The following is a 14,923-nucleotide window of genomic DNA, read 5'->3' as shown; positions in this document are numbered from 1 at the left end:
CCAACGCTCCCAGGGCGGGGCCCCGGGTGGGATAGGGGAGGAGCTCGCAGGACGGAGCATGCGCAATGGCCATCGGCTTGCCTTGGCTCTCCTTTTCCTGAGGTCGCCCCAACACAAGGGCAACCCTGTAGGTGGGCGTGAACTGTGGCGGAGGTGTCCGCACTAAGTTGGGGCAGCAGCTGGATTTGGAGTCGGGACACTCAATAGGTGCAACCACTGGCAGAGCCTCATGTCTTTTTTTTTTTTTTTTTAACCCCCTTTGGGTACCTGGGACTAATCTCAGGGACACTCGACCACTGAGCGACATCCCCAGCCCTATTTTGTATTTAGAGACATAGTCTGAGTTGCTTAGCACCTTGCTTTTGCTAAGGCTGGCTTTGAACTTCCGATCCTCCTGTCTCAGCCTGAGTCCCTGGGATCACAGGTGGGCGCCACCCTGCCGGGCTAGCCTCAGTGTCTTATTTGTAGAATTGGGAATGGGACAATCCTTACGGTATGTATTCTGTCCTGGGCCCATGCCAGTCTACAGAAGGGGTTCAGTCATTCCCAATGTTTTCAACACCTTTCTGGCCCCTGAACAAACAAGTTTACAGATTTTAAGTAATTGTTTTATTCATTTCCTACTGGTCCAAAGCCTGACGACGGCTCACTAGCTTCTGATGAGGATGTCAATTAAGTGGTAGTTCTGATTTGCTGTAATTCTAACCCAGGGCAAAAGCTTTGAGTTGATGGGTCTTTGCTGCCTTACCAAAAATGAAATGTACTTGGCCGGGTGTGGTGGCCCATGCCTGTAATTCCAGCAGCTGGGGAATCTGAGGCAGGAGTGTGGCAAATTTAAGTCCAGCCTCAGCAACTAAGAGAGACCCTGTCTCAAAATAAAAAATAAAATAAATAAATAAATAAAAAGAGGGCGAGGGATGTATCTCAGTGATAAAATGCTCCTGGGTTCAATCCCCAGTACCTATAAAATAAAAAATAAACATAAAATGTTCCTGGGCTAGGGATGCGGCTCAGTGTTAGAAGTGCTTGGCTAGCATGCATGAGGCCCTGGGTTTGATCTTCAGCACACAAAAAATAAGTAGATAAAATAAGGTATACTGGGCTGGGGTTGTGGCTCAGTGGTAGAGTGCTTGCCTAGCATGCGTGAAGCACTGGGTTTGATCCTCAGCACCAGATAAAAATGAAATAAAGATGTGTGTGTCCACCTACAACTAAAAAACAAATACTTTTAAAAAATAATAAGGTGTACCAGCAGGGCTTGAGGCCTGAGGGTGAGGCAGGAGGATCTCTGTGAATTCCGGCCAGCCTAGGCAATTTCCTAAGACATTGTCTCAAAATAAAACTTATTTAAAAAACAGCTGGGATGTAGCTTAGCTGTAGAGTACTTGCCTGCCAAGTACAAGGCCCTGGGTTCAATTCGGTACAAAAAGAGTAATGATACAAGATTTAATGTTATAAGATAATTATTGTATTATATATTTGTGTTTTGTGGGCCAGGTGTTTATCAGGGTGTAACAAGGATGGCTTGTTTGTTAATTATGTTTGGGGCCTCAAATGCCGCAAAATGATTAAAATGGTTGGTGCTGGAATAAAAAAAAATAGTAATGATAATAATAATAAATGTAGGGGCTGGGGTTGTGGCTCAGTGGTAGAGCACTTGCCTAGCACATGGGAGGCTCTGGGTTTGATCCTCAGCACCACATAAAAATAAATAAAAGTATTGTGTCCAACTACAACTAAAAAATAAAAAAGAAAATAAAGTGTTTCCTAATTTAAAAGAGCAATAATTCCTAAAAAATAAGTGGAACAATTTAAATCTATGAAAACAGAGGAAGGCAAAACACAAAACAACAAAGTTAAAAAAAAAACTTAAAAAATGATAAATGTACCCAATTTTCCTAATTTAGTCTTTTGAAAAACTGGAAGTAGCCATGTGGTAAATTGGCAATGCCATTTTGTTAGTATGTATGTATCAGCTCTTTTTTGTGGGGGTACTAGGTATTGAACCATAGGGTGCTTTACCACTGAGCTACTTCCAACCCCTTTATTTTTGATTTTGAGACAGGGCCTCGCTAAGTTGCTCAGAGCCTTGAACTTGTGATCCTCTTGCCTTAGCCTCCAGAGTGTATCAGACTAGTGGTTCCTAAATGCATCTTAATGACTATGTGAACAAATATATGTGCCAGAATGTCTGGCACAGTGTTTGTAACAACAGAAAACTGGAAACCACCTAAAATGTCCAATGGTAAAGAACTGGTTAGAAAAATTATGGTACAGCCAGGTGCAGTAGCTTATTCCTATAATCCCAGCTATTTAGGAGGCTGAGGCAGGAAGATTACAAATTTGAGGCTAGGCTCAACAACTTAGTGAGAATCTCAAAATAAAAAAGTGTAGGGATGTAGCTCAGTGGTAAGGAGCCCCTGGGTTCAATCCCCAGTGCTACCAAAACAACAACAACAAAACAAACAAACAAAAAATCCCCCAGCTATTTGAAGGAATAATATGAAAACATTAAAAATTATATTTAAGGGGCTGGGGTTGTAGCTCAGTGGTAGAGCACTTGCCTTGCACATGTGAGGCACTGGGTTCGATCCTCAGCACCACATAAAAATAATAAAAAAGAAAACACTCATTATAAGTATATTGTTGAGGGGAAAAAGCAGGCTATAAAACTGTGTAACATATAAAAGGAAGACTAAATAATCAAAAGCTAATTGTGTTTTTAATCTCTGTGTGATCAGAGTGAAGATAATTTGGACAAAGATGTATTATGTACCTAACCTGTTCCAGACAGTGAATCACTAAGATTCAAGGTACAAATGGGACTAATAGAGTTATTTTAAAAATTCCCTCTTCACCTTCCAAGTATTCAGCTTTAAGCATGCCTTATTTATAATTAGAAAATACATTTCGTAGTAGGAAACAAAATGTTAAGAGAGAAACTACCATTTTGGAGTCTCAGGAATCTGGGCCCCAAGCCAAGAACCAGGGGATTGTCAGGGTTCTAAGCTCCCCTTCAGCTCTGATATTCTAAGAATTCTAAGAATGGGAAAATGCTGGGCTTGGACCAGGCAGGAACAACTTGAAGATCTTGGATGGAGAAAAGTTAAGAGTTTGGATCAGACTGTATCTTATGCTCAGGTCCTGTGAAAACTGGTGACAACTTATGGTTTCACTGTCTCAAATGAATGAGGCACAGTTCATACTAAAAGCTCAAGTATGGAAAAAGCCAGAGAATCCCATAGTCATCAGTATCACTGTGACCCCAGGTGATGAGAATAGAACATCAAAATGCCTGGTGGAGGCAGTTGGTGACCAGTATGTTTGAGGATGCTGCCATTGTGACTGTGCTTAAGGGAGAGAATACAGCCTACTGTGAGCTCAGGTGAGGGAATCATTCAACTCTAGAGGAAGGAGAGGGAAAAGCTGAGAAGACATACTGAGGACATTCTGTGCATCCACTCTAGTTCCACTACACTGATGGTGGACTAAATAGTGGCCCTCATAAAGACATGTCCAGGTCCATGCCTGCAAATGTGACATTCTTTGGAAAAGGGGTCTTTATAGATATGATTAAGGATCTTGAGATGAGATCATCTTGAATTATCTCAGTGGGCCCTAAATCCAAAAAGTGTGTTTGTATTGATACCCTGTGGGGCACACCTGTAATCCCAGCAGCTCAGGAGGCTGAGGCAGGAGGATTGCCAAGTTAGAGGCCAGCCTCAGCAACTAACTGAGGCCCTAAGCAGCTTAGTGAGACTCTGTCTCAAAATAAAAAGGGCTGGGGATGTGGCTCAGTGATAAAATGCCTCTGGGTTCAATTCCCAGTCTCAAAAAAATAAAGTCACCCTGTAGAAAGACACAACATCAGAGGCAGCTGCCACATGAAGCAGGCAGATATTGGAGTATGCTGTGTCCTGACCTGGGAAGATTCAGGACACAAGAATTCCAGAAGTTACTAATTAAAAAAAAAAAGAATTCTAGAGCTCAAACCTGTTTTAGTGTTTGGCAGACTCCCATATGGTGTTATTGTCAGCCTGAAGCCCAGGAGTCATAAGAATCTAGAAGAGGCAAGGAAAGATTCCTCCCTGGAGGCTTCTTAAGGAGCCTGGCCCCACTAATACCTTAATTTTAGACTTCTGGCCTTCAGAACTGTGAAAGAATAAATTTCTGTTGTTTATACCTAGTTTTTGATAAATTTTTTTGTTTGTTTTTCTCAGATTTGGGGGATTGAACCCAGGGTCGCTCTAACATTGAGTTACACCCCAGTTTTTATGTTTTAATTTGAACCAGGTTGTTGTTACATTGCTGAGGCTTTCCTTGAATTTGTGATCCTTCAGCCTCAGCTTCCCAAGTAGCTGAGGTTAAGGTGTGCAAGACTATACCCAGGCGAGTTTGTGGTAATTTGTTACAGAAGCCCTTATTACAGCTGCCCTAAGAAACTATTAATACAGATGGAGCAATGGGCCAGAACTACAGGTCAGCCTCAAAGCTCCAGAAAGGCTTTGACCTGTCTTTGTTCCCAATCCGTGGTTGGAGAAAAGGGATCTTTTCTCATTCTACCCTGTCAGCAAATATCTCCCTCCTCTGCAACCCTGAGCTAATCAGAAACACGTTTAAGTAACGTGTTCCTGAGTGTTTGACAACACAGATCCCGTTGACAGAAAACTTGGTCTTAAATAACTGCAGCGACTTCTGCACCAGGTGGGGACTACCCCAGTTGATTAGTCCTGAGTATGCTGTGTCCCCACCTGGGCAGATTCAGGACACAAGAATTCCAGGAGCTCAAACCTGTTTTAGTGTTTGGCAGACTCCCAGCTGTGAAGGTGTGATCCAGGATCAGAGTCCACATCTCCACCCAGGCCAGAGGAACAGTAACTCTAGAAAGGCAAGGGAGAGAGACGGAACCATAGGAAAGAGTGTTTGGAAAGTTAGTGAGCTGTAACAGAGAGTTAGTTCAGCACCTATAGGCAGATATGTGATCTGAAATACTCAGAGAAAGCCCCACAGAAGTGGGGAGGGATGTACACAGAGATATGGGGTCATAGCTAATGCTTCAGAGAAGTATACGGAGAGATCCTGCCTAAAAAAGAAAAAGACTCAAATGTTCAGAATATTTGGAAAGAAAAATGAACAAAAGCTGAAACTCATGTTGGAGAAAGATGTCTAGTTGTAAGTCTCCAGTTAGCATGGTACTTTTACCGTCTCTGCTCCCATAACCTCTCACACCTCAACTAAATTAGTTACCACATTCTGTCTTGCACAGGCCCATCCAATTCAGATTTTACCATTTGCCTTCCAGGTTTTGGTTGCCAAACAAGGTGCTGACAACATAGCTCACTATCCAGATTGCATGCTGGATCAGAATGCTACAGAATTGGAATATGGCTTGGAATTTGGCTTTAGAAAGACAATCTAGAATTTTGGGCTGACTATCTCATAAGATGACCACTTGGAGAAGAGCTTTTATTTAGCCATACAAGTTTTGGGAACAACGAGAGTCACTCAGTCAAGGCAGATAATTTGGGGGTGCCATAAAAAATGTGATGTCATCCTCCTGGGACAGCTGTGATTTGAAATATAAAGGTTAATGATGATGAGCTGAGGGGAAGGAAGACATCTCAGTCATTTTGGTATTTTTCAAGCACCTGGCAAGGTGATCTACCTAATAGTTACTGAATAAAAGATTGACTCAATCAAATACTGGACCCTGCCCTAATGGTACTTAAGGTTATTAGAGCAGATAAAATGTCATAAATCACCTAATATGAGTTAAATGGTGGGCAAGGTTATTATCAAAGGCAGGCAAAGAACTGTGGTAGCTCAGAGGCACGAGAGATCTCTTCTGGACTGTTGGTAGAGGGTTGGTGAAGGCTTCCTGGAGGAGTTGGCCTGTGAACTGAGTCTTGAGAAGAGATTTAGACAAAGGACATAGGGAGACAGTTTAGCACAAGCACCAATGTGTCAGAACTGAAGCACTCAAATGGGGTTCTGAGGCTCCTCTATGCTAGGCATGACCCCTTTAGATAAGGAATCATGAGGACAATAGTGTTCCCAGGGAGGAGATGGGATAGTAGGGTATCCTGGATAAAGGGGCTGCAGCTGTACACCAACATGATCAGAAATATACAACTATGCTGGTTCATGCCTGTTGAATGGCCCTACATATGGACATGAAATGACTTGTCAGAGCCTTAGGGGCCTTTCTAAAATGTGAGCTACAGAACAATGAAGGCTGTTTTCTGTTCCATGATGCATCCCTAGGGCTGTGAGCAATACCAGGAGGATTGGAGGAGGCTCAATAAATACTCATTAAATGGGCAAATTAGGAGACCATTCTTTCTTTTTTTTTTTTTTTTGTGGTGCTGGGGATTGAACCCAGGGCCTTGTGCATACGAGGTAAGCACTCTACCAACTGAGCTATATTCCTTGCACTCTTCTACCTCATCCTCTTACATCCAATTTCCCCCTCCAATTTACGGTTGGGACTTACTCTCAACATGACATAATTGGCCACTCTCTTGCTCAAAATATTTTATGCCTACCCTTTTTTTCAGACTACCATTATCCCCATTTAAAAAAAAAAATCAATTGGACTGCTACTTCTTCCTCTTCAAAGTCCTGATCAAATTTTACCTACTTATTACTTTCTGAGGCAGAAGGACTCTCTCTCCCCCAAAATATGAGAGTACTTGCCCTTGCTCACTGGACAGTGAGCTTCTTAAAGAGGGGATTTTCTTATTCATTTCCAGACACCCAGTCCAAAGCCCAGTGCTTGACATATAGTAGGTGTTAAATAAATAGCAAATGCAACAGTGAATGGCATTGGTTGGGGATGTAGCTCAGTGGAGGAGTGCTTGCCTATTACAGAGGATGTTCTGGGTTTTATCTCCAGCACAGCAAAACAAACAAACAAAAAGTCTTCAGTGAATGGCATTAAAGGCAATGAGAACTAGATTTAAAAAGGTAGTAAACAGTTTGGAGCAAAAAAAAAAAAATAAACTAGGCATGGTGGCACATGTCTATAATCCCAGCAACTCAGAAGGCTGAGGCAGGAGGATTAAGTTCAAAGCCAGCCTCAGCAACTAAGCAAGGCCCTAAGCAACTCAGTGAGACCCTGTCTCAAAATAAAAAATAAAAGGGTTGGGGATGTGGCTCAGTGTTAAATACCTGTTGGGTTCAATAGCTGGTATCCAAAAAAAAAAAAGAGAAAAGGAGAAGAAAAAATGAATAGTTTTGAGTTAGGTGTGGTGGTGCATGTCTAAAAATCCCAGCAAGTCAAAAGATAGGAAGATCACAAATTTAAGGCCAAGCCTGGGCAATTTAGCAATATTCTATCTCAAAATAAAAAATACAAAGTACTGGGAATGTAGTTCTCAGTGGTAAAGCACTCCTGATTTCAATCCCCCCCGCAGGAAAAAAAAAAAAAAATTGGGGGTTAGGAGTTTAGCTCAGTGGTATAGCACTTGTCTCCCATGAGGCCTTTGGTTCTATCCCTAGCATCACACACACACACACACACACACACTATCCCCAGCACTACACACACAAACACACACACACTATCCCCAGCACCACACACACACACACACACACACACACACACTATCCCCAGCACCACACACATACTATCTATCCCCAGCACCACACACACACACACACATACACACACACGCAATCCCCAGCACCACACACACAAACACACTATCCCCAACACCACACACACACTATCCCCAGCACCACACACACACACACACGCACACACACACACTATCCCCAGCACCCCACACACACTATCCCCAGCACCACACATACACACACACGCACACACACTATCCCCAGCACCCCATACACACTATCCCCAGCACCACACACATACACACACACACTATCCCCAGCACCACACACACATACACACACTATCCCCAGCACCACACACACACATACATACACACACTATCCCCAGCACCACACACACATACACATACACACACACTATCCCCAGCACCACACACACACACACACATTCACACACATACACACATACGAAAAAAACAAAAAAAGGGGGGAAAGGAGTTTATGAAAATGAATGGTTTAATTTGGAGTATGAGGAAGAGTGGGAGGAGATAAGATGGAAAGATCTCTTAGGAAAGGTTTTGAAGGGACATGCGAGTGAGAAGGAGAAAATGGGCATACTTTGGTAAGCAGTGAGAAACCAATGAAGGTTTTTGAGCAGGTGGAAAGATGAAAACTAGATAAATTTAGTTTAAACCCACCAGAATTTCTTTCAGACACCCAGTTTTTCATTCATACATTCAGTTTTTCATTCATGCTCAAATTTGCCTCCTACCTACTCTTCTACACATTTACCTATTTACTCTTACAGTCCCTGTACAGCTTGCCCTGCCCCATTCTGCTCCCTGGCTGGGCCAGAGGTGGGCTGCTTTCCCTCTTAGCCAGGCGACACAGGGGCCCCAGCTTCCCTGTCTTTTCCCTTCCTTTCTTGGGGCTGGGAAGCAGGCCAGGGTTAGCTGAGGCTGCTGCTGGTAAGCAGCTGGCTGGTGCCAGGGAGAGCCTGTATAGTGCCAGGCGGTGCCTTGGGTTCCAAGCTGGGCCCATGACCCCGATAACCTTGTGCTTGTGAACACACCTGCCCCTCACTCCACCCCATCCAAGCTTTGGTATCGGGGAGGGGGCACAGGGCCAGACAGACCCGCGGGACTTTGGCTCCATCTCTACATAAGGGCACTCTGTGAGTCAGCCTGCTCCCCTCAAGGCTTGCTCCTCCCCCACCCAGCTCCTGTTTCCTATGCACGTACAGCCCGTACACACCACACCGTGTCCTGGGACACCCCAGTCAGCCGCATGGCTTCCCTGTGCCCCAGCCCCTGGCTCCCTCTGTTGATCCCAGCCCCTACTGTGCAACTGCTGCTGTTGCTACTGCTCCTGGTGCCTGCCCATCCCCAGAAACTGTCCTGGATGCAGGGGGATCACTCTATGGGAGGAGGTTCATCTGGGGAAGACAGTCCACTGGGCCAGGAGGATTTGTACAGTGAAGAGGATCCACCTGGGGAGGAGGATTCACCTGAAGTTACTTCTAAACCAGAAGAGGACAACTCCCTGAAGTTAGAGGATCTACCAACTGTTGAAGCTCCTGGGGACAGTCAAGGTCACCCAAGTAAAGCTCCCGGGAACAAAAAAGGTAAGTGGTCATCAGCCTCCAAATTTAGGCTCAGTAGAATCATGCCACCTCTCCCTACTCCTGGCAGAGATCATTCAGGGAAGGACCCCTCCAGGGGGCTCCCACACCATTAGACCCCTCTGTCTTTCAGCGCTAGAAGAGGAAAGATAGGGAAAGGAAAAACATGGAGAACTGCTGGAAGAGATGGGAAACAATGCCGAGATTGGAGAGGAGAAGGAGAATAGGACTGTCCAGAAAGAGGGGGATAGGTGAAGAGGAAGAGAGAATGTGAAGAAAAGAGGAAAGACTAGGAGGAGAGGGTGGGTACCAAAGGAAAGGCAGAACCTGTAGAGACTTTCTTAGCTTCAGTCTGCAAGGAAGAAGCTGGGACTAGGAAGAAGGAATCAACAACAGGAGAGGGACCTGATAACTTGATTTCCAAGCCAGGAATTTAGGGAAAAGAGTTGGAGACTAGAAAGGGCAGGGGAATGAGTACGGGAAAGAGATGAATAAGGGAGAGAGGAAAAAGATGGTCTACTGAGTTGGGCCTGGGGACTGAGGCACCCACCTACTCTACAGATCCTAAACTAGTGGTTGCAAACAGGTATCTCTGGGGCCAATGGGGCCATTGTTTGCCCTCCCGGCTCCAGTGTTATGTTTGGTTGCAGTCCACTGCGTTTTTGCACGTGGTCCGCTTCAGACATTTGTTACCTGCTATGCCCTGTAAGACTTCTTAATTTATGGGGCCCTGCCGCGAGGTGGGGGACCTATTTCTCCCGACCCCTGGGGAGGGATGGGCTCTAAGGCTGGCTTGTACATCCTTCTCATTTACGCAGGGGATGGCCACATTCATTGGCGCTACGGAGGTGAGACACCCACTCCCTGCAGAGATCCAACCTGGGAACCCGGCTCTGTTGATCTGCCCCACAACCATCCCAAGACTGGTTTCTGGGCGTCCCATTCACGGCAGGCTCCGGTCCCCGCCGGCTCCGGTCCCCGCCCACATCCCTGATTTCTATTTCCCGCTCCGAGGCCTCCAGACTCCACCCGCTTCACTTTTTCGCCCAGGTTGCTTAAAAGTTCCTTACCTAGTCACCAGACTTCTCCACCATACTCTCTATTCCCAGGCAACCCGCCCTGGCCCCAGGTGTCCCCAGCCTGCGCAGGCCGCTTTCAGTCCCCTATAGATATCCGCCCGGAACTCACTGCGTTCAGCCGCGCCCTGCGACCCCCACAACTTCAGGGTTTTGCGCTACCGCCACGTCCGGAACTGCGCCTGCGCAACAATGGGCATACCGGTGAGGGGGTCTGGGGTGGAGCCTCAGGGAAACCGAAGGGACTGTCTGGGGATGGGACGAAGATGAGGGCGGTTGGGGAGGTGCTTCGGGGTTAGGCTGGTTTCACCCGCGGGCAGGCAAGACAGGGTCGGGCTCACCTGGCGCTCCCCCACCCGCAGTGCAGCTGACTCTGCCTCCCGGGCTGGAGATGGCCCTGGGTCCCGGGCGGGAGTACAGGGCCCTGCAGTTGCATCTGCACTGGGGTACTTCGGATCGCCCGGGCTCAGAGCACTCTGTTGATGGCCACCATTTCCCTGCCGAGGTGAGCATCCAAGTAGGGGCAAAGGGGCGTGGCCCGAGATATACCCCACTTTGACCCCGGTGTTTTCTCCAGATCCATGTGGTTCACCTCAGCACTGCATTTTCGGGAGTTGATGAGGCCTTGGGGCGCCCGGGAGGCCTGGCGGTATTGGCTGCCTTCCTACAGGTACCAGATCTGCACACCCTTCCCACTCCCGTTCCCTTCTTCCCTGGGGTCCAATGTATCTTGCCCTCAGAGATCCCATCCCCAAACTGTCACTCTGGCCTCTAGCCTTCATCCTCTTTCAACACCCATGTTGAACCAGGCACTGGACCATAAAAAAAGATTCAGAAGCTGTGAGTCCTTGCTTCTAAGGAACTCACAACCCGTGGGAGCTGACATGATAGGGAATGGGAAGGACACAGTAAAATGGTGGTCTGAAGCTTTTGACAGGAAAAAAAAGAAACATTTCAACCAGAGAGAACAGTATTTGCAAATACTATGTGGCACATTTGGGGAATGGCAGATGAAACAATTAGACACTGGAAGAAGTAATTTCTCTATTAACTCTTGTAACCTGTCATTTCCCTTCCTAAAATGCAGCATTTATTGACCTCTTTGGACCTTATATATGCCATGATTAGAGGAGGCCAGTAAAGGGAAAGGATGAGAGACCTGCTAGGCTCACTCACAAATGCCAAACTCACAGCACAATGTTCAGAGAAATGCCTCAGAAATAGCACGTCAGGACCAGGTTCCAAAAGCCAAACATGAGTTATTAAAGTGAATGCAGAAGTAGCACAAATACAAGGTGTATTATGGTTTTCTGTGGGAGAACTATGCAGTGCATGTATATGTATAAAAGTTAGCAGGGCCAAGGTCCTTGAGGGCCTAGTATCCTAGTGAAGTGGCAGCTTCTCCTCTTCCTCCTCCTCCTCTTCCTCCTCCAGTTTGAAACCCAATTCACCAAGCTCATTAGTTTGTAAAACAAGAGTAATAAACTTACTCAGTAAGAGTAATAAGATTTCCTCTCAGAGGTGAGGAATGGGGGAGGATTATTGGAAACCCACCCCATGATTAGGTCTCTAGGCAAGGCCCTAGATTATAGGTATAAGTCTGTTTTGCATTTTCACCCCCAGGAGGGCCCAGAAGAAAACAATGCCTATGAGCAGTTGCTGTCGCATTTGGAAGAAATTGCTGAGGAAGGTCAGTTTGTTGGTCTGGCCACTACTTTCTATACCCTAAGGCTTAAAAACTTGCCCTGGGGAGCTGGGTATGGTGGCACATGTTTGTAATCCCAGCTACTTAGAAGGCTGAGGCAAGAGAGTTCCAAGATTGAGGCCAGGACAATTTAGTGACACCCTGTCTCTAAATAAATAAATAAATAAATAAATAAATGATAAAAAGAAAAAGAAAAAAAGACATAGCTGTGCAATGTGCGTACCTGCATTTGTAATGCCAGTAACTTGGGAGCCTGAAGCAGGAGGATGACAAGTTCAAGGCCCTCCTCAGCAACTTAGCAAGACACTGTCTCAAAGTAAAAAGGGCTGTGGCTGTAACTCAGTGGTAGAGCGCCCCTGGCTTCAATCCCCAGTACCAATATTTAAAAAAAAAAAAAGCTTTTGAGAGCTTCAGATCTGAGAATGGAGATTGGATGGAGTTGGGTGTGAACTATCTTTGATCTGGATAATAACTGTGAAGTTGACCACAGGCAAGCTGTTGCCCACAGGCTTGATGATTCCAAACCAAAAACCAGACTGAAAACAAAGTTAGAAAAAAAAGGAAAAGAAAAGATAAAAAGGACAAAAACAAAAAAAACCCCAGTGTTTGGAAATTCCTGGGTTGAGTGTGGAAAGATACACTTTTTCTGAAAACTCTGTTTCTCATTCATAATCATCAAATATTTGAAGTTTATAGAAACAGTTGTTGGAAATCTTTCTCAGTTGCAGTGGGTCATTTTAAACTTTACTTACTCCACTGGACCTTTAGGTTTTTGCTAAATGGAAAGAAGTGTGCCCTTAGAGGGTTTTTTGTTTTGTTTTTGTGGCATTGGGGATTGAACCCAGGGGTACTTCATGATTGAGATACATCCTCAGCTTTTTTTTTTTTTTTTAATTTTGAGACAGGGCTTCAGTAAGTTGCTGAGGCTGGTTTTGAACTTGTGATCCTCCTGTCTGTCTCAGCCTCCCCAGTGATTGGGATTATAGGGTGTGCCATCACACCCAGCTGCCTTTGAAGTTTTGTGTCTGTTTTTGATAATTATGAATATGAGTTTATTTTCAAGTTATTTAGATTTATTTATTTAGTTATACCAGGGTTCAAAACCAGGTCTTTGCAAGGCAAGGTCCATGCTAGGCAAGCATTCTACCTCTGAGTTATTTCCCTAGCCTCATTTTTTCTTTTTAATTCACTCTGGGCTTAAATTGGTGATCCAGCAAGTTATGATGGCTCAGACCTGTTTTCTCACTCTGTGAGGCTCATCGGATTGCTCAAAGCCCTTTACTTCCTTTTGAGTTGTCCTATGTTATGGGAAGGGACCACACATAGTGAAGAAGTATGCTCAGGGAGTTAAGTGGGCTTCTGGGAGGTGAAACTGTATCTCTCTACCTCAGAACTTTAAGGGGACATAGTCTAAGTGAGACACCAACAAGTCTTCTCCACAGACTCAGAGATCTGGGTCCCAGGACTGGATGTATCCGCCCTGCTGCCCTCTGACCTCAGCCGTTATTTCCGATATGTGGGATCTCTGACCACACCCCCCTGTGCCCAGGGGGTCATCTGGACTGTGTTCAATCAGACAGTGAGGCTGAGTGCTAAGCAGGTAAGACTTGGGCATGGTGTGGGACCCTTTTGTTTCCTTTTTTTATTTTTATTTTTTGTGGTGTTGGGGGATTGAATCCAGGGCCTTGCATATGCTTTGCAAGCTCTCCATTAGTGAGCTATATCCCCAGCCCTCTTTTATTTTCTGGAGTCTACCTGTACTATCCGTTGACCTTCCCAGCTCCACATCCTCTCCAGTTCCCTGTGGGAATCTCATGACTCTCGGCTACAGCTGAACTTCCGAGCCACACAGCCTTTGAATGGGCGAATGATTGAGGCCTCCTTCCCTGTTGAAGTGGACAGTCACCCTGAGCCAGGTGCAGCTTTGTCTGGTGTCCCGTATTGCTACATCACCCCAGCCATAGGTCCCTCCTCCTCACATGTCTTCATTTATATCAGAGAGTCTATCACTGGTGGCTACAGTCTCTAATGTCTCCTTTTTCTCGTCAGTCCACATGAATTCCTCCTGCCTTGCTGCCGGTGAGTCTGTATCCCTTTTACTCTTAGCATCATTCAGCCCCAGGGGGTAGTCGGGCCACCTATGCTTCCTCTCCTCTTCCTTGAACAGACCCCTGTCCCTAATATGACAGAGTCAGACTGGTGAGGGGGATTCCCCCACTGATTCCATGACTTAGTTGATGAGGATGAAGCTCCCCAAATGTTCTAACATCCTCTCTCCCAAACAATTTTTACCTAGCTGTTAGGAAGAAAACCTTCCAGTGCATCCATGGTTCTCTTGGCTGGCCTCTTCCAGAGACAGAAGTCTGGGGCTTATGGTGTGGCAACCATTGAAGCAGGCCTAAAGGGATCCAGTGGACCCCAGGCACCCCTCTTAAGGTGGTCCTTCTCCTCTTCCTCTCAGGTGACATCCTGGCCCTGGTGTTTGGCTTCCTGTTTGCTGTCACCAGTATCGCCTTCCTTGTGCAGATGGGGAGGCAGCACAGGTATTCACTGACCCTCTCCTTCAGTACAGCTCTTCCACCCACCCTTTGTGGAGTGCATGCAAATTAACTCATCCAGGGCCAGTTTTCTGATTCAAGTTCCTTGTTGTATAGACACAGAAGTAGGACCAAAGAGGGTGTTAGCTACAGCCCACCAGAGATGGCGGAAACTGGAGCCTAGAAGCCCGGAACTTGGAAAATATGCAGATAAGCCAGCTAGAGGATTCTGGGGAGAGCTGGAAACTTTTTCCTATTTTGCCCACTAGATGATTCCTTTTTAATTTCCAAAGAATGTTTCTTCTTCTTTTCCCCCCTAAAGCCACTGAAATGGGATCTTATAGTAGCGAAGCAAGATTGCACTCAACTTCCAGATTTTTTAAAAAAATAAATATTTCTAACAAAA

The 14,923-nt window shown here is 45.7% G+C and overlaps 1 protein-coding gene across 2 annotated transcripts; it reads left to right on the top strand.

Moving 5' to 3' along the window:
• Window positions 1–118: 118 nt before the first annotated feature.
• Window positions 119–14,923, top strand: Ca9 (carbonic anhydrase 9). 2 transcript variants are annotated; one of them, XM_076843301.2, is made up of 12 exons: window positions 119–207; window positions 8,798–9,202; window positions 10,018–10,047; window positions 10,309–10,479; window positions 10,638–10,780; window positions 10,853–10,945; window positions 11,899–11,965; window positions 13,423–13,580; window positions 13,761–13,896; window positions 14,030–14,059; window positions 14,442–14,523; window positions 14,635–14,923. In XM_076843301.2, exons 2-12 carry the CDS (start codon window positions 8,866–8,868, stop codon window positions 14,699–14,701), a joined length of 1,314 nt encoding a protein of 437 aa, XP_076699416.1. In that variant the 5' UTR covers window positions 119–207; window positions 8,798–8,865; the 3' UTR covers window positions 14,702–14,923. The 2 variants fall into 2 exon arrangements, with proteins under 2 accessions (XP_076699416.1, XP_076699417.1); XM_076843302.1 differs by lacking the exon at window positions 119–207 and adding an exon at window positions 8,691–8,752 and having other exon boundaries at window positions 8,968–9,202.

This window comes from Callospermophilus lateralis, chromosome 2 (assembly GCF_048772815.1).
Source record: "Callospermophilus lateralis isolate mCalLat2 chromosome 2, mCalLat2.hap1, whole genome shotgun sequence".
NCBI lineage: Eukaryota > Metazoa > Chordata > Mammalia > Rodentia > Sciuridae > Callospermophilus > Callospermophilus lateralis.
The sequence above is the reverse complement of the archived record's forward strand: the minus strand, read 5'-3'. Positions and strand labels throughout refer to the sequence as shown.

Excerpts from the sequence above, each read along its gene's own strand:
- Ca9 (XM_076843301.2), top strand. The coding sequence starts at position 8,866 with ATGGCTTCCCTGTGCCCCAGCCCCTGGCTCCCTCTGTTGATCCCAGCC. Across the intron at positions 9,203-10,017 it reads AGCTCCCGGGAACAAAAAAG|GGGATGGCCACATTCATTGG; the intron begins GTAAGTGGTCAT and ends TCATTTACGCAG. Across the intron at positions 10,781-10,852 it reads GCCACCATTTCCCTGCCGAG|ATCCATGTGGTTCACCTCAG; the intron begins GTGAGCATCCAA and ends TGTTTTCTCCAG.